The sequence below is a fragment of the Xyrauchen texanus genome, chromosome 22 (genome assembly GCF_025860055.1).
Source record: "Xyrauchen texanus isolate HMW12.3.18 chromosome 22, RBS_HiC_50CHRs, whole genome shotgun sequence".
Classification (NCBI taxonomy): Eukaryota; Metazoa; Chordata; class Actinopteri; order Cypriniformes; family Catostomidae; genus Xyrauchen; species Xyrauchen texanus.
The window spans coordinates 5,267,714-5,291,295 of record NC_068297.1 but is presented as its reverse complement, the minus strand read 5'-3'; the positions used below and the strand labels follow the sequence as shown (position 1 = coordinate 5,291,295).

Sequence of the window (23,582 nt, the reverse complement as noted above, 5' to 3'; positions counted from 1 at the left end):
AGAACCACATATTATAGCGGTTACCCTATGTGACTCTACCCTCCATAGCAACCAGGCCAATTTGGTTGCTTAGGAGACCTGGCTGGAGTCACTCAGCACACCCTGTATTTGAACTCGCGACTCCAGGAGTGGTTGTCAGCATCTTTACTCGCTCAGCTCCCCAAGGCAAAATGTTCTAACATTTGTAAATGCAGGGGTAAAGTAGCTCCGCGGTAAAGACACTAGCTACCACTCCTGGAGTCTCAAGTTCGAGAACAGACTCATGTGCTGAGTGACTCCAACCAGGTCTCCTAAGCAACCAAATTGGCCCGGTTGCTATGGAGGGGAGAGTCACATTGGGTAACCTCCTCATGGTTGCTATAATGTGGTTAGTTCTCGGTGGGGCACGTGGTGAGTGTGGATGCCGCGGTGGATGGCGTGAAGCCTCCACATGCGCTATGTCTCTGTGACAATACGCTCAACAAGCCACGTGATAAGATGTGTGGTCTCAGACGCGGAGGCAGCTGGGATTCATCCTCTGACACCCGGATTGATTTGTTGTAAACTGTTTTTGGAAAATTCTGGCAAATGTAGTGGGTCATCCAGGAGTTCACTGCATACAGAAAACTTGCATGCTGTGCACAGTAAACACTGCATATACTTCAAAATGAGTAGTTGGTATGTATTTTTAAACCTTGTGCCTATATGCAACAGTTGTTTGGTCTTACCTGTATGGCCTTTTCAGACTACTATATAGAAGGGCTTTATAGAATATGAACATACAATTTTTATTTTTAATTATATCGCAGTGTGAATAGTCCTCCGATAAATATTGATTCCATTGCATTTTTTCTGCCTCCTTATTAAGAACTGAATCGAATTCCTGGCTACAAGAGGCAAGTAATTTACCGTGCAATACAGTGCAGTAATACTTCAATATTACCTTAAAGGTCAACTGTAATGTTTCACTAATATTTCAAAGTAAATAAGTCACAGTAATATTCTTGAAAGTGGGAGACCGCATCCCTGCTTCTTTGATAATTGCATGGCAGGATGTGATTCATTTTTTTGTTGCCCGATTGGGAGTCTAATATACAAGCATTACTAATGAACTTATGTCTTTTCTAAAGGCTTGCTCACGAAGGCCAAGGAAATTCCATAGTTACCAATGAGTCCAAAAAGCAGATCCCAGTTCTGGATAAAGAGAAGAACATCGCATTCCTTTTAAAGGAGCTGGATTCCCTTAGAGCCCTTTATAAGAAGGTAAATTCACATGTTAAGAAGTTCACAATGTCAGTCACCCGTTGACTCATTTATCTTCTGGTGGTTAAATGTGATTTTGAAACTGGTGCTGTCCTTCTGAAATTCAAGGTGTTAGATCTGTCAAGACGCTAAAAGTTTCCATACACAGTATTTCATTGTTGAAATTAGATTGCAACATATTTAAAGTTGCAACAGCCAACTCCATTAGTGCTGTGTAGCCAGTCTTTTGACTATTGACATACAGTCTGGTACACATTGCAGCCTATTCTGGTAATAACATTGTAGGTGTAATATTGTATAGGCTATAGCTACACAGATAAAATTATGCTACCATGTATTATGTTTGCGTCTTTTGGCTATATAAAGTGTGTTAAACCAGTGTATTAAATTCTCTTTCTGGTTAAATTATGCTTTTTATTAATATCTTAGCATACTGGACCTTCACCCATCTGGAGAAGCTCCGTTTAGGGGCCCTAGAAAGGGGAGGCCCTCTGAAACGACTTTAATTGATGTCTTAGGTTTGCAAGTAGCTGTGACTCCTCACAGAGGGCCAGGAACATGTCCCAAGAATGTGTTTTTGCTGGCAGTGATCTGAGAGAGCCTTTTGAGGACTCTAGCCCAGTCTCATCATGTTTTCAAAGTCCAAGAGGACAAAAACAAACCAGGATGAAAATATTTAAAACAGGAGGTTAAATCTATCATTGAGATGCTTGTAAAGTAACATTGTCTAAACTAGCCTTGTAGCATTTATAGTCTTAACCTAGCAGTTCCTCTTTCTTTTTTTTTTTTATTAGAGGTCCAAAATTATGTGATGGAGAGAGAGATGGTTCAAATATGAAAGTTTGACTTGACTTTAGAAAGAAATAATATATTGGTCACCCAATATGGATTTTTCTAAGGCCAATACCGATATCTAGTGAGCAGGGCATCTGCTAAATATGCAAAAGGCAGATCTAAGGCCTGCATGATTATTGGCCAAAATGGCCAAATTTCAGCAGATTAATTGGCCTTGCCAATATATCGGTCGATCACGGTAAACATTGCAATTAGTATTGCTCATTCTTTGAACAAACCTGTAATTATTCAGTGGCCTACCAAGATGAGTTTGAAAGGCTGGTACTGATATGTAAAAAGCAGGATGACCAATAGCCAAAATAATACAGATATATATATAATACAATTTAATGCTGACTCTAATACAGCAATATGATACACAAATAGTGGGAGAATCTCACTAAGAAGCCATGATGAAATTACATTAAAATTAAACTAACAATTGTGTGAATCTCATGAACAAATGCCAGTGATGTTATTTTGATGACAATTAAGTACTTGTATTACAGTAATGAGAATTTATTTATATGCATTACGGTATTGCCAGTATTGTGAAAATAAGGTCGCAATGCAAAAAAATCTTAATGGTCCATTTTCTTCATGCAAAAGGAAAATTTTGGGATGAAAATGACCGTAATATTTATTTTGGTGTTTTACAAGTATTTTTCTACGGTGGCCAAAGGGTGCACAACACATCAAAATTAGCAAAGAAAACTAATGTTGAAAACATAACGGACATAAACCTCAGCACAAAAAAAACTAAATTAAGCCACAACACAACAAGATTAATGAAAATGGATATTTTTTTAACACTGTGTTTTATTTATTGTGTTGTGGTTTAATTTTGTTACTTTGTGGCCTATTTTTACATTGTGTTGTGGTTTTGTGTTTCGTTGTGGATTTTCTGTTAAGTTGTGGCTTAATTTTGTTGAGCTGTGGTTTTATTTCTGTTTTGTTGACTTTTCTGTTGTGTTAGGGCTTAATTTTGTTTTGCTATGGTTAATGCCATTGTGTTTTCAGCTTTTATTTGCTTTGCTAATTTTGTTGTGTTGTGCATACCTGGGCCAATGTATTTTTCAAAATATTTGCTCAAAATTCACGAAATAATAAAAAAATAAAAGAAACATTGTATACAAAAGCCACGTTTATCAATTGATAGTTGTCAGTTAATTTTGGAACTGACATGAGGGAACTAAAACTTCTGTTTATTGTCCAAGCATGCATGGTTATTGGCCATTGTTGAAAATCTCAAAATAGCCAAATTTAAGCAGATTAATATCTATCATGGTATTAAAATGTGTCTCGTTGTCAAAATATATATATATATATATATATATATATATATATATATATATATATATATATATATATTTTTTTTTACTTCTGCAGAGTCTTACACTGGACTTACAGTTGTTTTGGTTTTATGTATGTGTTTGTGTGTTTGTAGCTCCAGGACAAGTTGGCACTGAAGGAGAAGGAGGTGGAAACCAAACTTCTGGACAGCCAGCTACAGGAGGCTGAGCTAGAGGCACGAGCCAGTGAGAGAGCTGCAGGTAAGGCAAGATGGGGGGAGATATCATGGAATGGCTGGAGAGAATAGAGACAGATAAACAGACAAAGAAACTTGTATGTAGATGTAGAAATGGAGACAGATAAGAGGGTAATTGGGGAAGGCGAGAGATAGAGTGAAGAAACAACAGAAAAGGAGGTCGCAAACAGTTTGACTTATCTAACACTGCTGTATTTACCTTTTAGCTTTCATGCCATCAAAGCTTTTCGTGAAATGTCTATCATTGCATTCACTACCAGTCAAAAGTTTGGACACACCTAATCATTAAAAAAACACTTCCATAGTAGTGAAGTCAACAAAACTATGACATTTTAAACTATAAAAATATTCAACAATCAAATCTATATTCAAAGTATCAAACTTCACTGTCTGACTGGTCAAACTCATCTTTTTAATAAATAAATAAATAAATGGATATGTACTATGTATAAGCATTTAAGCATGAGGCTTTAGATCAAAATGGTTTTAAGCTCTTGAGAACATGGATTCAGCCACATCTTTTACACATTTGACCTTTTGAACATTGTTGAAAGATAAACACTTTTAATTAATTAGTTTGTACATGTCAGAGAACCTGAGAAAAGCGCCCTTTCACTTTTGTAAATAAATACCTGTATGTTTAACACTAACCACCCACATCGGGAGTAATCACTCCACTTTGTAACAGATTATTTTGTCAATGGAATTTCTACACTCCTCACCTTTGCTGAACAAATATGTAAATTTAGCCAGTATTCACTTTTTGTTTCGTCTTAACTAGCGAAAACTCGCTATCTCTCACTTTGTTAATTAAACAAAAATATGTGGCATGTGACGTATATGCAATACAATCAGGCAGCCAATGGCTCGTTTCATAATACGTTGATCATGCATGTATTTGCATGGGTCGGGGTGGTGATGTTTAATCAGCAAATTCCCGCTAAAACACAATATTGATTTACTTTGTGAACTTCGTAATGGCTCAGTGTGGAAATGACTGTTTATCATGAAGCCATTGGAATTGAGGAAAAATAATTGATGTGGGTGATGGATAACAGTGGCGCTTTCGGTGGGATTAGCGATGAAGCCAAGGACAGTTCTATGATCCCAAAATCTTTTGGATTATACCAACTGCCTTATTGTGTGGTGGTTTTGCGTCTGGTGCAAGGTGGGTCAGGCTTTTGCTGGGTGAACGTGAATTAATATAAACTTATCAAGGCATGTTAAAATAAACCTTTCTTATTTGGAGAATCCTGATTCTAAGTATATTGTGTTCTTTTTATTATATATAATATCTGCTAATTTGCATTTATTCATGAATTCATTTGTTTGTTTGCTTGTTCATTGTTTCTTTCTTGGTCATTCATTCATTCAGTCAGTCACTCTTGATTAGTCTAACTATCATCCTTTGTCTCTAAAAATGCTGTGGAAATTCTGCTGAGCATGCACATGCCCTTTTTTGTTTGTTCATTCATTCATCCATTCATTTATTGGTTCATACATTCCTTTGTTTTTTTTCTTCTTTCATCCTTTAATTCCTTTGTTTCCTTGCTGCCTTTGTCATTCATTCATTCATTTGTTTGTTCGTTCATTCATTTATTTCTTATCTGTTTGATTGTTCGTTTGTTATTTATTCATTTGGCCTTGTTTTTTTTCATTAATTTGGTTTTCTTTGTATATTTGTTTTTCACTCATTCATTCATTCATTCATTACTTTGTATTTTGTTAATTCAGGAATTCATTTGTTTTTCTTTTTCTGTTAGTATATTTGTTTAATTCATTCATTCGTTCATTAATTTGTTTGTTTTTCTTTTTTGTGTATATTTATGTATATTGTTCATGTTTCATTCATTAATACATTTTTCTTGTTTGTGTATTTGTTTAAATTCATTCGTTTATCTTCTTTTGATTGTGTATATATTTGTATGTTTCAATAGTTTTTCTATTTGTTTTTTTTTTGTTTGCATGTATGTTTGTTTCATTCATTCATTCATTAGTTTTCTTTGTATATTTGTTCATTTCATTCATTCGTTCATTCGCGTGTTGGTGTTTTCTTCTTTTGTTTGAATATTTGTTCATTTAATTAATTCATTCATTCATTCAGTTCACTTTGTCTCCAATATTGCTTCTGGAATTCATCCGTCAGCATGCCCACAGAACTTTTGAGAACTGCAGGTCAAACACAGTCATGTTTGTGCTTCTATATGAGGATATTGTTCTGATGGTTTCTGACATCCGCTAGCCTGGCATAATTGCTCACTGTTCCTTTACAATGTTGATAATCCAGAGTGTTTCCATGCTGAAATTTCATAAATAAAATGTCCTCACAGTCTCCAAGTGCCTGGAACTCTGACTTCAGGGTGTTGCTGCTGATTTTATTGCTCTGGGCGCTCACACTCACACACCTCCCTATGGGAAATGGTCTTCTCAAAATAAGGCTCACTTAGAGTTATTAATACTTATGCCATAGTGTTTCAACTGCAATAACCTCTTTCCCGAGGAGCTTAGCCTTGTTATTGTGCAGCTGGAGCTCTGGAGTACTAGAATAATAACTCTCTCTCTCTCTCTGTCTCTCAGCGTTAGTGGAGGAGATCTATAAGGCTCAGAGGGACAGAGACCAGGCTGTGATGGCCAGACTGCGTTTGGCAAACGAGGAGAGGGATGAAGCTTTACTTCGGGCCAAGAAGATTCAGGAGGCAACACTGGAGTATGTGCTGCTCAAATCCTCAGTTCAGCATGTCCAAAAACACAATATTCTGCTGTCTAATTTTTGCACTCTCAAAATGGAAATTTATAAACTTGATTAATTAGCCAGCTAGGACTAGGTGATATATTAGACATTACAATTTATTCACATTAATTTAGCTGGCAATATAAAATGACGCAGCATCTTAAATAATGTGATGATTTTAATGGGCATTTTATGTAGCCATTACGCTTCCAAAAGAATGTGTCAATAGGTTTGTTTTTGCGATTCTTTATTGTCTTTCGACTTTTAACACTGGGAGTGTTAAAACATTTTATCTTAAAACTCTGTTGCAAAAACATCACTAGAGTTGGTGAGTTTGATTCTTTACTGTGAATCAGTTGTGAATAATCGTCTGTTTCAATTAATCAATTTAAAACTCTGATACAGTGATTTGTTTGCAGATTCACAGAGTGGAAATCCAAACACGTCATCTAAGGCCATGCCCACACTAATACATTTTTGTTTGAAAACACGTTGATTTTGCTACGTTTAACAGCTCTCATCCACACTGCAATGCCGTTTTCCTCCACTGAAAACGTACCGTTTAAAAAATGCTCTCCATTACCACACTTTAAAAGCTTTGCATGGTACTTGATAGGTAGAATAAGTGTTAAAATTAAGTGTTATTTGACGCATTTTTGAGCACGATTTGTTAATGTGTAATGTTCTGTTTGATTGGTATTTAAAAAGAGTCTGTTATGCTGGAGTTTTTGGGTTTAACAATGTGGTGAAGAATGGTGCTTATTCTTAGGTTGAGGATGGACTTTGGTGATTAGCTCTATAAGCTCTTGCGATTAAATAAACAGTGCAGCAGTTTCACTGTCCTTACACTTGCTCACCTGGCATGCACTAATGATTACTAAATTAAATTGGACCAATATAAAAACATTTATATTAAAGTAAATTGAGTTTGACATACCTAATGAAATTGAATCTAACTTTCTAAAGTAAGGGTAATGATTTTTGAGTGTACTTTGGAAAGATATGATGTTAGAAAACTAATAATTTAGGTTTCAAACGGACTAGTGAGGGCGTTGCCTCAAAAAGCTAGACATAGTGCAATAAGTGGAACTCAATGCATGTTTTTAAAAGTTAACGTTCTTTTTAACCTGACATGGCATCCAAAAAATGCGGCACTCCAGCACAACAAGCTGGAAAAAAGTTAGACGCAATACAACAAAGACATCAGTTTAGCGAATGTTTACATAGAAAAACAATGGAAAAACGTCGCAGACCAGCGAGTATTGACGCTGACTACCACCCCTGGAGTCACGAGTTTGAATCCTGGGTGTGCTGAGTGACTCCAGCCAGGTCTCCTAAGCAACCAAATTGGCCCGGTTGCTATGAAGGGTAGAGTCGCATGGGGTCACCTCCTCATGGTCGCAATAAGTAGTTCTCGCTCTCAATGAGGCGCGTGGTAAGTTGTGCATGGATCACGGAGAGTAACATGAGCCTTCACATGCTGTGAGTCTCCGGGGTGTCATGTACAACAAGCCACATGATCAGATGTATGGATTGACTGTCTAAGAAGCGGAGGAAATGGAGACTTGTCTTAAGCCACCCGGATTGAGGCGAGTAACCATTCCATCATGAGGACCTACTTAAAGTGGGAATTGGGCATTCCAAATTGGAAGAAAAGGGGATAAAATATGTAAATAAAAACAAAAAAACAGTGCAAACAAAAAAACCTTATTGGCTTGAACTGCCCCATAGGCTACATTTTATGATTCTGAGTGTTTTAAAGTACAAATGTCCTAGAGGCACTAAATGGGAAGCCTCAGGTTTTATTTTAATTTTATAGTCAAAGCCTATAGCCTTTAAAGTTCCTCAGCCTTTTTTAAGGCTTTGGATTTAAGGGTTTGAGAACCACAAGAGGCATGTAGTAATGGGAATCCGCTTTGTTCTTACTGCTAGAGGACAAGCTGAATGAATAGACAAGGGTTTGAGAGGAAATCCAATATCGACTGGCTTGGAAATATATCAGAGGGGTGTGACATTTCTTAAGAGTCCCTTCACTCTAGTACTGGGTTCTCGGTCAAAAGTTCCACTGTATAGGAAATCAATTCTGTGCTTTAGACCTGCGGGTATTTACCGTTTACCACCCTGCCTGCTGGATTCTAATTAATATGATCTCCCTTGAATGTTTAACTTGCTGATGATGCAGGTGTTAGTGGCAATAGGTTCTGTTGTTTGGTGATGGTACTTGCTGAACGTTAATTGCCCTGTGCCCTCCAGGGGATGGAAGGACGTATATCCTGTTTTTTTATATGTCCTTATCCGTATTTTACAGCAGTTGTAATGGCCATTATTTAAATATGGCTTTGTAGACGTCAACGTTTGGGGCATTTCTTTTATGCAGTACCTTTTTTTTTTTTTTTAACCTGGTTGTAAAGTACACAATTTGAATAAAGATATATGTTCTCGTCAAGCTCAGGCACCTACACATTATTAATTATAACGACTATTTACACAATTGCAAGTAAATTAATAGAGTGCCTAACAGGATTGAAATAAGGAGCTAAAGTTAGCCATTGCTCAATGTCAATATATATATATATATATATATATATATATATATATATATATATATATATATATATATATATATATATATACAAATAATAGCAGTACTGTGCAAAAGTATTAGGCAGTTGTGAAAAAAGTTGCATAGTGAGGATGTCTTTAGAAATAATACCATAAATAGTTTTCATTTATCAATTAATGTCATGCAAAGTCCATTAAACATAAAAAAGCTAAATCAATGTTTATTGTGACAACCTCCGCCTTCAAAACTGCACCAATTCTTCTACTTACACCTGGACATTTTTCTTGATTGTTGGTAGATAGGATGATCCAAGTGTCTTGGAGAACTTTCCACAGTTCTTCTATTTATTTCAGCTGTCTCAAATGTTTCTGTCTTTTTATGTAATCTCAGACTGACTAAATGAGATCCGGGCTCTGTGGGGGCCATGACGTCTGTTGTAGGACTCTTATATTCTATTCTGTTTGCAAAAGGAATGTTTGGAAGTCTAAAATGTATATTTCCTATGACACATTAAAGCTGAAGATATAAATAACCATCTTAAGACAAACATCGTATGTGACTAAGACTTTTGCACAGTACTGTATGTATATAACATGAGGACACACTGGGAATATTTCTTAATTAACTGCCAGGGTTTCATGTTAGACATGCAAAAAATGGCAACATTTTTGAAGTGTCTTATTATGATAAATGAAAACAAAGAATGATTTCCATATATAAAAATTCTGAATTTGATATTTTATCCAATATATACTGTATTAGGACAAACGTGTATTATGGAGCCATGAAAATGTACTGCATAACGGAAACGAACCATTAACAAGCAAGTTCCCAACAACCTATAGTCATGTGTGCAGCTTTTTGGAAATGCTTTCATTTTTATTTACTGAATAATTTACTTGAATCTCCATTGCTTTATGTCCTCTTCACAGGTATTCGTCACCTTACGCCCTATTTAATATTTCAGTCAGTCTCATGATTTATTGATAGTAACTCAAGTCACTCAAATGAACTGCAATTTTTGAGAGGCATGAAATGCATTTTCCAGTTCCCCAATGTGTACGAGATCTCTTCAAAATCTAATTATAAAAATGCGTCCTGCTTGTAGCTGTGTTCCTGGCCCATTCTGGTCCCTCTCTCAGAAAAATGATAATTGATAGCCAAGTGAAATCCCATTATCTTTGGGGGAATATGGATGCACGTGTTCTAAGCCCTTATTTTTGGAGGTCACTCTTGGGTCCAGTGTGTGAATAAGTATGTACCTTTATAATGGACGGATATCCATGTAATGCCTTTATAAATGAGTGGAGGGGCTGTTGTTTTTTTGGCCTGGTTGCTGATGGAGGATATTTGATTTGCTCTTAAAGGAGAATCACACAGATGGGGGCTTCTAGAGCATGCATGGTGGATTTCTGCTATTTATCTGCTGCCACCTCTTTAACCGGATACATTTCAACGAGGAATAGATGAATTTAAAGCATGGAAAATGCTACAGTTTATCCAACCCAGTAAAAGTGTTACAATGCAAATATTCAGTAGTGGTCCCAAAGTCTGAAATCACTAGTGAAAATGCTTCTATTTTACTTCAGCTCATACAATCAAGTTAATGTTATGTAACAAGTTAAAGTTTACAGGAATTTCTTATATATGTATTTGGCATTCTTAGTATTGGATAAATGTATTTATTTCAATTTTTCAGCATAACTTTGAGTGAAAAATCCATTTAAATTAAAATCTTAATATACATTTCAAGCAGCATCTTAAATATTTCTACTTAATTTCTTACGTCATTTTACGAGGATTTTTAAACCAATATCCAAAAGAAATTCAAATACTAAAACTGTTTATTTTCAGGTTTAAATAAAAACAAATCCTAGATTTTCAGTGTGATCTGATACTTTACATTTGGACTGCCATTAGTAATTTCTTTCATACATTTATTGCAAAACCCCACAGTTTGACTTGCCATGCCGTTGATCAACAGTAACCATAACCATAATGGCCCATGAGTCTTAAGGCATTTTGGCTCCATAATTACTGTTGTCTTTGCCTCTATAAAGATGCTCATGGCAGGTGTGGCACTAAAGATTCAGCACTAATCTCTCTCCATTTCCCCACACATATGAACAATTGATCCCAATAGTCATATAAAGTAGTAAACATTAATAACTTAACAATTTGCTGTCAGTTCTGAGCTGAATGGGCATTACGATGGAATAACAGCACTTTTAATATCTCAGAGTGTCTTCTGCTCATATCAAAACCCACAGAATGCAATTACTGGATTTGGGAAGTGATCTCATTTTGCAGAGTGACAGAAAGGAAACTGAAGGAAGCTCACTACATTTCATTTCTCTTTTTCTCTCTCTCTCCCTGTCTCTCTTCAGGCTGGATAATATTAAACCTGAAGAAAGTGATGTGGTAAGCCTTCCTCACTGGTGAATTTATCTCTTGTGTATTGTGTGTACCCTTTTTGTCCGACTGTCTTAAACGAAAAAAAAAAAAAAGCAGCCACAGATGCAGGGTGGTGTAAAGTGCTTTTGATTTTTTTTCTGAAAGATTTCTTAATGAGTGGTTCTTGCTTGGGCAAGAATCAAGATTACTGTTGCTCATATTTAGGATTAGGTTGTTTTCGAACCCCCTAACTTTAAGTATTAAACCCATCCCACACTTTTGATGCAACGAATATGAATCATACCTCAAATTGTGCAGGTTGTTAAGGTGAGGTCAGCTATTACTTTCCAAAGCAATAAGTCTTGCGTTTTTTTGTTTGTCTTGCCTGGTAAACAATAAAATGGGAAAGAAATCTCATAGACTTTCATTGAATGAGGGACCCAAACCATATTTGGGGACCAAGGGACCGGTTTCACCACCCATGCATGCAGTGCATCCGGAAAGTATTCACAGCGCTTCACTTTTTCCATGTTTTGTTATGTTACAGCCTTATTCCAAAATGGATTAAATTAATAATTTTCCTCAAAATTCTACAAACAATACCCCATAATGACAACATGAAAGAAGTTTGTTTGAAATCTTTGCAAATTTATTAAAAATAAAAAACTAAACAAAAATCACATGTACATAAGTATTCACAGCCTTTGCTCAATACTTTGTTGAAGCACCTTTGGCACCAATTACATGATGCTACAAACTTGGCTCACCTATTTTTGGGCAGTTTCTCCCATTCTGCTTTGCAGTACCTCTCAAGCTCCATGAGGTTGGATGGGGAGCATCGGTGCACAGCCATTTTTAGATCTCTCCAGAGATGTTCAATCGGGTTCAAGTCTGGGCTCTGGCTGGGCCACTCAAGGACATTCACAGAGTTGTCCTGTAGCCTCTTTGTTATCTTGGCTGTGTGCTTGGGGTCGTTGTCCTGTTGGAAGGTGAATCTTCGCCCCAGTCTGAGGTCCAGAGCACTCTGGAGCATGTTTTCATCAATGATGTCTCTGTACATTGCTGCATTCATCTTTCCCTCGACCCTGACTAGTCTCCCAGTTCCTGCCGCTGAAAATCATCCCCACAGCATGATACTGCCACCACCATGCTTCACTGTAGGGATGGTATTGGCCAGGTGATGAGTGGTGCCTCGTTTCCTCCAGACATGGTGCTTGCCATTCAGGCCATTCTCATGGTCTGAGAGTCCTTCAGCTGCCTTATGGCAAACTCCAGGTGGGCTGTCATGTGCCTTTTACTGAGGAGTGGCTTCCGTCTGGCCACTCTACCATACAGGCCTGATTGGTGGAGTGCTGCAGAGATGGTTGTTCTTCTGGAAGGTTCTGCTCTCTCCACAGAGAAACTCTGGAGCTTTGTCAGAGTGACCATCGGGTTCTTGGTCACCTCCCTGACTAAGGCCCTTCTCCCCAATCGCTCAGTTTGGCCAGGCGGCCAGCTCTAGGAAGAGTCCTAGTGGTTCCAAACTTCTTCCATTTACAGATGATTGTGCTCATTGGGACCATCATTGCAGCAGAAATGTTTCTGTACCCTTCCCCAGATCTGTGCCTCGATACAATCCTGTCTCAGAGGTCTACAGACAATTACTTGGACTTCATGGCTTGGTTTGTGATATGACATGCACTGTTAACTGTGGGACCTTATATAGACAGGTGTGTGCCTTTCCAAATCATGTCCAATCAACTGAATTTACCACAGGTGGACACCAATCAAGTTGTAGAAACATCTCAAGGATGATCAGTGGAAACAGGATGCAACTGAGCTCAATTTCGAGTGTCATGGCAAAGACTGTGAATACTTATGTACATGTGATTTTTTTTTTTTCGTTTTTAATTTTTTGTAAATTTACGAGAATTAGGAGTCGTATGGATTACTTTTATGATTTCTTTTTGTGATTTTTGGAGCTACAAATGTCTGATCACTGAGCTAATTTCCAAAAATCTTAATTTGTGTTCTGCTGAAGAAAGATAGTCATGCACATCTGGGATGGCATGAGGGTGAGTATATCCCTATTTTTTCAGCTAGGGGTAACTATCCCTTTAAGTGAGACTTCACACATAGCTGGTGCAACCCTATCCAGAATATCATAGAGACTTTGGGTGGGCTCTTTTGACTTGTGCCTGTATGTAACCACATCCTAGAGCAACTATTGCATAGCAACGTGCTAACAACCACTCAGAACACCTTAGCAACCTCATAGCAATTCCATGGCATCCAGAACAGCTTAGCACCATAGCGGCAAGTACCACTTGACTATAAAAATATAGTCATAATTCAGCTGTTATTCACAGACAATTCAAAGGTTGGATGTTTCAAAAATCATTTTAAGGGGTCAGACAAAGAACAGGAGAGAGAAGTAGTTACTTGAATGTATCTGTTGGTTGTCGAATGATATTTGGAATGATATTCAACATCCATTTAATGCCCCTATAAACAGTGTTATGTCTTTATTTTGTCTTTATGTCCTTCTCAGGACCTGGAGGAGTTGTTGAACAGGGTTAACAGCGCAGACTCTGCCCTTGCCATAGAGCAGAGCGGGGCGGCCATCGTCGAACAAATTCAGAGGGCCAGAGAGCGCCGCTCCCAGATCACCTCAGAGGAGATGAAAGCTGTTATAGAGGAGAGAGACACCGCTTTAACCAGAGTAAGACCCTACATTGAAGCTCCTCTCACCCCAATGTGTACACACTCTTCACTTAAGCCAAGCACATTTTACAAGACAAAAAATCGGCGCACATTTAAAGACTTGCAGTCTCTTGTTTTCTCTCGTTTTGCACACTAAAGGACTGATTGCAGACTGGATTGCAGATTCATTTTCATAAACTCAAAGCAATGGGAGAGCTTATTTGTGGTGATATATCTATTTGGCTCCTGCTTTCCAAAAGAGTGCCCACCCACTTTTTCAGCTGTCTTGGTTCCGGAAGTATTTTTCCCATTTATTTTTTCCATAGGGATTTCATAAAATCCTTCATTAAAACGTTCTGAGTCATGAACAAAATCAACCAGCTCTGAGGTAGAGCAAAAAAGTATTTGAAAATCAGACAAAAGTACAAGGCTGTGTTCTTAATGTCTTCAATGAGGGGAAAAAGCTACAATCCCATCAAGCATCGTGACTGACACAATCAAGCTAAAAACATTGGAAAATATAAAAATATTTGTATTGAAAAATATTCAGATACGTACAAATAAACAAGTAGTTTGAGAGTGTAGGGGGACCAGCTTGATTGCATCATTCACTGTGGGGTCACTGCATAGCTCTTTTGGTGCGTATTATTTGCCACTATTCTCTGATTGGTGGATCTTGCTCTTCAGGATTCAAAGGTAGTGTAGTTATTCACCACACAATTCGTAGACTGATGGCTTCAACAGAAGCATATACAATCGATTTACAACCTTGGAGCTCACGGTTGGTCTGTTTTCATAGGTTTATTGTTGGTAAGCTACTGTTAAATCAATTCCCATATGGGGAAAAATGTATTGGATTTTTTTACTTTCATAACTAGACATTTACACTCTATTGCTCTACTCTTGCATGCTCCCACTTTTTTATTGGCTGTTGGTCAGTGTTGCTTTCTCGTCGGGACATATTTGGAGCATCTGCAATTGGTTAGAGCATGTCTCAGAACTGCGCACAATGTAAGACCATCGCCAACTGGCACCTGCTCCAACCTAAAGTTGCGTACACACTGCTAGCGACACCATCCCATTCATTTTCAATGAGAGCTGGCGACTTCCAGCGACACGAGCTGTTGCGACCATTGGCGACCAGATGTGGGTGTGTCCAGAGACGCAACAAAGTTGAGACAAGTTTAACTTTATTCAAATGAAGAGTGACTTATGGGAGCGACAACCAATTTGAGAGAAGACGGTAGAGCTCACGTGATCCTTCTCTCTCTCTCAGCTCCTGCAGTAATGGAAAGATCAGGGGACCCACCATCTGCAGCATCTCATCAAACTGTGTCCTGTCAAGCCTGAAGTACTGCTGGAACCGGACTTCATCCAACCGCAGCTCCTGCACCAGCCGGTGGTACTGACCATGCTGACTCCGAGATTGAATAGTTTTGTGGACCCATACAGGCCGGCGATTGCTTTTTTGCCGCAGATAAACAGCCGCTATGGCAAAGAGCACGCCTTGTTTCTCGTTCATCTTTGATATAAAGCATTTTAAGTACTGATTCCATTTATATTTAGTCTTTTCCCTCCAAAATGTTTGTTTTTAGCAGCAAGAAAACTGATTCGCTGTCAACAGCAATGGAATGGCATCCGTGAATGTCATTTATAAACGTTACTAGGCAACCAGTGGTGGGAACGCCCACTAGCGACCTAACCGCCAGCCACTGGCGACCTGCAGCGACAAAGTCACTGGAGGTGTGTACGCAGCTTAAGGCTTGCAGTTGTTGACTAGTTGCCGACTGACAAATTCAAAGGCATCGAGCTTGAGTCGTGTAGTGTGTACATGACATTAGGGTCAATCCTAACACACTAGCTCTTAACGCTCACAGTAGTTGTGTACCAAGACAGAAACCTTTACACCATAGAAAGAAAAGTCAAATATGACTCTCTAAATATTGACTATCTCTCTCCTCCTCCTCTGTTTTTACCTCCTCTGCAAGATTACTTTGATTATCGGTCAATTAAAGCACATACATCTATGTTTATTCACAGATCCTGGACTGATTTAAGAATCAACACACCAGCTACCTAATTCACATGTATGGACAAATATTGCTGCATAATCTCAAATATTTGGTATATCGTTCCTACACACATAAATTCAATCAAATGAAAACAAACAAGCAGGTAGCTAAATATTTACATCTAGATATTCCTCTTTATTATAGAGTTCAAGTGTGGGGGTAGTGGATGTATTTGCTGGGATTTCTTTTTGTTGATAAATGCTACCCATTTATATTTCATAATTGGGGTTATATAATGTGGATGTTTGCATTATGTGCCCGGGTGAGTTGTATCTATTGGTAGTTATTGGTGACCCAGTGTTGCTTTTGGGTCAGCGGGTATGTATTGTAACTGTGATTGAACCGGTCATCAAGGCCTTTCTGCATATTTGATTTTCTAGATCTACAACACTCAGATTTTCGATTGATGATTTGCTGCTTAATCAACTTAATCAACAAAAAATTAAGAATTGTATGCATTATGTGCATAAAATGGTAACAGTCTAATTGTAATATCGGTGGATTCAGTGAGGATATACAATGTTATCTGAATTCACAATTCACTTTTCACAAGTGTCTCTTATTTGGCAACCAATGTTGGAACATTTGGTCACGATTTGGTTTACTCTGTTTTTCACATGGAACATTAAGTGTCAAAATAAAATCAAAACTGACCCTATATTTGATTTTGTCAAAGGAAATTTCCCTGGTCTTATTGTGTACGAATTCATCAGTGCACATTATTCAAAAAAAATATTCCTTCATCGCAAAGTATTATCTTTCTCCCCCTATGAAATGACTGCTTAACTGCTGATGTAATCAAGCCTGTGTGGTTGGAGTAAATAATATTAACCAATTGTATCATAGTCGAATGTGTTTCACGTGAAACATGTGTAAAAAACAAATGCACCAGATGGAAAAAATGCAGGTATATGGAGGGTTCGCTGCACTGCTGTCCCACTTTTTGTGTGCGTGCATGTGTGTGCACGTGCGTGTGCGTGTGTGTGTGTGTGTGTGTGTGTGTGTGTGTGTATATAAACCCATAAATTAATGACTTCAGAGTTTGTGTCATAAGAAACACAGTTGCTTAGTTCCGTCGCATATCTCAGTGCTGTAAAACAAACTCTTGGCTGATCCTCAGACTTCAGTGACAGAGTAACCAGACTTCCTATTTGCAGTCTGGGTTCATGATTGTGAGAAGAAATTGGTTATGTCACCTCGGTATTACTAACAATTCTGATTTGATGTATAAAATTTTAGATAGGAGGTACTTGTCCTTTAACCTGGCATTAAAATGATTTTACTCACTGATCACTTTATTAGGGGCACTATAATTAAACTGGTCATTTTGGTCTCTAACAGCCTCTATTTGTGGCATGGATTCCACAAGATGTTGGCAACATTCCTTTGATCTTCTTGTCCATGCTGACACAATTGCATCGCACAATTTCTGCAGATTTGTCAGCTGCACATTCATACTGCGAATCTCCCATTCTACCACATCCCAAAGGTGTTCTATTGGATTCAGATCCAGTGAGTGGGATGGCCACTCACTGAGATTACTTTTGCTTTGTTACATGGTGCATTATTATGCTGCATGTAGCTATAAGAAGATGAGTAAAATGTAGCCATGAAGGGATGCTCATGGTCAGAAACAACACTCAAATAGACTTTTACATTCAAGTGCTGATTGATTGGTATTAATGGGTCCAAAGTGTGCCAAGAAAACATTTCCCACACCAGTGCACCACTGCCACCAGCCTGGACTGTTGACACTAGGGAGGTTGGATCCATGGATTCATGCTGTTGGTGCCAAATTCTGACCCTACCATCTATGTACCACCCAGAAATCGAGATTCATCAGACCGGGCTACGTTTTTCTAGTCCTCAACTGTCCAGTTTTGGTGAGTCTGTGCCCACTGCAGCCTCAGCTTTCTGTTCTTGGCTGACAGAAGTGGAACCCAGCATGGTTTTCTGCCTCAAGGTTCGATGTGTTGTGCATTCGGAGATGCTATTCTGCTCACTACAATTGTACAGAGGGGTTATCTGAGGAACCATAGCCTTTCTGTCAGCTTGAACCTGTCTGACCATTCTATCTCTTCAACAAGGCGTGTCCATCCACAGAACTGCCACACTGGATGTTTTTTGTTTTGGCACCATTCTGAGTAAACTAGAGACTGTTGTACGTGAAAATCCTAGGAGATCAGCAGTTACAGATATACTCAAACCAGCATGTGTCTGGCACCAATAATCATGCTACGGTCGAAATAATTATAAATGATAAATAATTATAAATTAAAATCTCCATTCTGATGGTTGATGTGAACATTAATTGAAGCTCCTGACCTGTATCTGCATGATTTTATAGATTGCACTGCTGTCACACAATTGGCTGATGAAATATTCGCATGAATAAGTGTACAGGTCTACCTAATAAAGGGGCCACTGAGTGCATATTAGCATGCATTACAATTTGAAATGCTAAATTTAAAAATGAATATCTGTTAGATATGTCCAAATGCTAACAAGTTATGTTATACCAGCATGATTTGAGAATGGTTCAAATAGCATCTTGTTGCTTTAATGGCAGAAAGGAAATCTTGTACAATGTCTCCAATTTGCTTATTAAAATGGTGGCCTTGATTATTATAATAATCTATATTATAAATATTTCATATTTTATGTTATAACGTTTCTTTTAGTGGACCCCACTGTTTGTAGTACAGGATAACGAGGTCCTCTATGAGAAGTGGTCGATTTTTAAATGAATGTACTGTACATATAATAAGATTTATTTAATGTACTTATGACACTTTTGATCAAATGAAAAAAAAAATTAAATACACAAAAAAGTTAATTAACCCATAATATATAACCAGATGGATTATATGGTACCCCATGTTCAGCTTTTTTATACATAGCGTATATGTACTTATATCGCTTGCAACAACCCTAACAATTGTGTCCTTTATTGGAGGTAGGCCTTCTTCACAAAATAAATCCTGGTGTGCAGATAAATGCTGCTGGAATGCCTGAAGACAATGAAAACCTGGGTCAACCTCCCTGAAATGAGCAGAAGAGCAGGTGTCAGTCTTCTAACTCCACCCAAAACCCACCAGCACATTACTGCAATCCCACAGTACTTCCCCAAGAAACGCAACTCTGACTTTTCATTGGGACCAAAAACATGAATCTATGAGACAATTTCAGAAGTTGAAAACTCCACGTCTAATCCCTCTGAGACTGGAATGGGTCCTCCTTTCTATCCTTAAGGATATCTGCCTCCCCTGCTGTTCCACCCATCTCTCTGCTCATCTCGCAAGGATTAGAGCCCGGCTGCAGTCAGAGGGCCGCCACATCCTTTTGGCCTCCTGGAATATGAAAAGCTGGATAAGTGCTGGAAGAAATAAATCGTTTTCTCATTTTCTGCCTCTCCTCACAGTTAACACGGCGAATAATATCTGCTTCGTTATGTCTCTGTGCCGGGCGCTTATTGAATTTTTCTTGATCTTGTTAGAGAGCCGATGTTAAAGTGAAAGAGGAAATGAAGTCGCATTTCATGGTGAATTAGGACTGAATGATTGTCTTAAGATCTTATTCCACAAAAAAGATTTCTCCCCTTTGCAGAACATGCAGTCACATGGTTCAAACTCTGTTTTTGTGCTTGGTTTAAACTCTAGGGTTGGCAATTTAACACATTAATTTAGTACAATTAATAAAAATAAATAAAGTTAAATGAGAATGCATGAGTGCGTCCAGTGTGAATGGCTCCTAAGATTGATACTTTGGAAAATGTATTGCGTTTGTGTATTGTGATAGTCTTACTGTATGTTCAATGATATGGATGTAAATAGTATATTTAATATATTTATACTTTTAAAGCCATTTCATCTAATTGATCTTTTATCTATAATCTATTCAATGCCTTACTAGTCTGCCACAATAATGTAATGTCTTTGAATTTATTTAAATTAACTTTTTTTCTGGGGTCTTTAAGAAAATAGGATTAATTGTGATTAATTTGATTAAGCGATGTATTGTTAAACTAATTTGATTAAAAAAACTAATCAGTTGACAGCCCTAATTAACTCTGATATTTTGAGACATCAATTGTTGGATTAAAAAATTGAAATAGGTTAATGTGTCTGTTCCTATGGCCCATTTTCCCCCGGCTGCGGATATCTTTGGAAAGCTAACAGCAATTTTAGCCCTTTGCGTCAGGGCAGAGGTGCATTCTGATTAAAATACGTTTCCCCTAAAAGACATCTGCTGCCCGAGAGCCATAACTCAGGCTGACACTAAAGAGGAGCTGTATGTTTGGTCTGGATGGCAGCAGTATTATTTTAGTCTGCAGAGGAAAGAGACAGGAGTGGGGTCGGTGGCTGATGGGCTTGTTTGTGCGGCCGATGGTCTTTGAGACGGCTGAATGTTGAAACATTGGGACTTGTCAGGCCGTGAGGATGGTTTACATTCCTGGTAAGTGTCCTTCTGTCCCGGAATGTGAACATGGAGAGGAGCACATATGGAATGGAATAAAACAAGCCCACTTACAATAATATTCACCAAAGAGATGTATGCATCATTGTATGTATAAAGAATATGTCTGTTTCTCAGTAGGTCTGTCTGACAGCAGAGGCTTGTATTGTATGGAAAAATGGACATGAGTTGGGTGTGTGGGTAGAGAAAAGCTATATAGACCCTTGTATCTATCCAGAATACTAATGAAATACTGAATACTACTAAGAGTTGTCCTGAATAATTGTACTTTTGATTTGTAGCCTACTAAACCTTTGAATACTTCTTAATTGTATTGAACTACTGAATAATTTGTACTGAACTACTTTATACTTTTGAGTTGTATTAAACTACTGAATACTGAATACTTTTGAAAATCACTGGACTCCTGAAAGCTTTTGAATATTACTGAGCTACTGAATACTTCTGAATAAAACTGAACTACTGAATACTTTTTAAATGTTACAAACTCCTGAATATGTTAAAATATTACTGAGCTACAAATATTTTTGAATATTACTTAGCTACTGAATACTTCTGAATAATACTGAACCACTGAATACTTTTGAATAGCATGGAACTACTGAATGCCTCTGAATATTACTGAGCTACTAAATACTTCTGAATAGCAATGAACTACTCAATACTTGGTACGGAACTACTGAATACTTTTGAATATTACTGAGCCATTGAATACATCTGAATAGCACTGAACAACTGAATACTTTTTAATAGTTTGAAACTAGTGAATACTTCTGAATAGTACTGAAGTATTGAATACTTCTGAATAGGAATGAACTACTGAATAATTTTCAATATTACTGAGCTACAAAATACTTTCGAATATTACTTAGCTATTGAAAACCTCTAAACAGTACTGAACTACTTAATACTATTGAATAGCACTGAAATACTGAATACTTCTGAATATTACTGAGCTACTAAATACTACTGAATAGGAAATAACTACTGAATATTTTTAATTGTACAGAACTACTGAATACTTCTGAGAAGTACTGAAGTATTGAATGCTTCTGAATAGTAATGAAGTACCGCATACTTACTGAATATTACTGAGCTACTGAAGACCTTTGAATTGTATTGAAATATTTAATACTATTATATAATACTAACCACTGAATGCTTTTGAATACTTCTGAGCAACTGAATATTTCTGAATAGTACTGAACCACTGGATACTTTTCAATATTACTGAACTACTGAATACTTTTGAATATTTCTGAGCTTCTGAATAGTACTGAACTACTTAATTCTATTCAATAGTACTTAACTATTGAATACTTATGATTAGTATTGGTTTATTAAAAACTATTTAAACTAATGAATCTTGCTTAACTACTGAATTTTTCAGAAAACTATTGAGCTACTGAAAACTACCAGTAAACGAATAGGAGATGGGCCATTTGTAGGAAAATAAATGGGAGAAATCGTAGCGCTGAAAATAGCGGCTGTAGAAATTAAAGTCTCACCTCTCAATCAAATGACCAATTAGATGGAGCCAAACACCTATTGGTAGAGTTTGTTTAATCTTGAACACACATACACATAAGCTGGACCAGCCTGAAAATTACAGGTTTTTTGCATGATTTGAGGTAAATAACCATAATTGTTAATCATTGATGTTAGTTGTTTAAATGAAACATACATTAGTAGTATTGTTTTTTGCATGAATAGCACGATGGCGCAACGGATGGCAGCATCGGTGTGGAGTGCTCCAATTCTTTTGTTGTTTTTGTTTGTTTGTGCTGTGTTTAGTAATATTTTTCCAATCAGTTTCATCAGGGGCGAATGGCAAAACATTCGGCAGCAAATACCAGACAATCTTTTCATGGTTTTTGTTTATTCTGATGCTTTCCTCAGTTTTCTGTGAGGAAAAGATTGAGAAGTGGTGGTGGCGTAGTGGCTAAAGCACAGGGCTGTTAATCAGAAGGTCGTTGGTTCGAACCCCACAGACACCACCATTGTGTCCTTGAGCAAGGCACTTAACTCCAGGTTGTTCCGGGGGGATTGTCATTGTAATAAGTGCACTGTAAGTCGCTTTGGATAAAAGCGTCTGCCAAATGCATAAATGTAAATGTAAATGTGTGCATTCTTACTAAGATTATTTAACATACAACAATGACAAACTGTGGTTTACAGCAGAACTCATTCCGATTCGTCAGGCCAAAGAGGATGCTTACAGAGGTGGGAATAAAGTCTTGTACAATCAGGCCAGAAACACGCTGAATAAGGAAATCAGAGTGACTAAAATAAACTATTCTGATAAGCTGAAAAACAAGTTTTCTGCTAACGACCCTGCATCAGTGTAAAGTGGCCTGAAATAACTTACTAACTACTGGACTCCTGCCCCCAACACTGTAGGGAACCAACAACCGGAAGACAACTTGAATTTTTCTACTGTAGATTTGAAAATCTCACACCCCACTCCTGCTCTGACCTTCACTTTACACAAACACCAACACCTCCTGGAAACCCCCTCCTTCCCCTCCTGCTACTCAACCTGCACTTTAAAAATGTGAAGAAGAGGTGTGCCGTGTCTTCCAAAAACAAAAGACAAGGAAAGCACAGGCTCCAGATGGTGTTTCACCCGGTTGTCTAAAATCCTATGCTAACCAGCTGGCCCCCATCTTCACACTGATCTTCAATAGATTACTGGAGTAGTGTGAAGTCCCATGCTGCTTCAAACACTCCTGTCATCATTCCTGTCTCAAAGAAACCCAAAATCACAGGACTTGTCGCTCTGACGGCTGTGGTCACAAAGTCATTTGAGAGACTGGTGTTGGCCCACTTGAGGGACATCAGTGGACCCTTTCTAGATCCCCTTCAATTTGCTTGTCAAGCAAACAGGCCTGTGGATGATGCAGTCAACATGGGATTGCATCGTGTCCTGCTACGTCTGGACAGACCAGGGACATATGCAAGGATCCTTTTTGTGGACTTCAGTTCGGCTTTCAACACCATCATCCCAGCTACACTCCAGACTAAACTAGTCCAACTCTC

At 37.8% G+C, this 23,582-nt stretch overlaps 1 protein-coding gene across 2 annotated transcripts in view; it reads left to right on the top strand.

Annotated features, from left to right (window-relative positions):
• LOC127662651 (mirror-image polydactyly gene 1 protein-like) overlaps nucleotides 1-23,582 on the top strand; it is a 113,341-nt gene that overhangs the window by 49,873 nt on the left and 39,886 nt on the right. For both annotated transcript variants that reach the window (XM_052153935.1, XM_052153936.1), the window contains 5 exons: nucleotides 1,110-1,242; nucleotides 3,524-3,629; nucleotides 6,203-6,332; nucleotides 11,307-11,340; nucleotides 13,844-14,014. In XM_052153935.1, coding sequence (XP_052009895.1) covers nucleotides 1,110-1,242; nucleotides 3,524-3,629; nucleotides 6,203-6,332; nucleotides 11,307-11,340; nucleotides 13,844-14,014 — 574 coding nt within the window. The remainder of the gene's footprint in view (nucleotides 1-1,109; nucleotides 1,243-3,523; nucleotides 3,630-6,202; nucleotides 6,333-11,306; nucleotides 11,341-13,843; nucleotides 14,015-23,582) is intronic.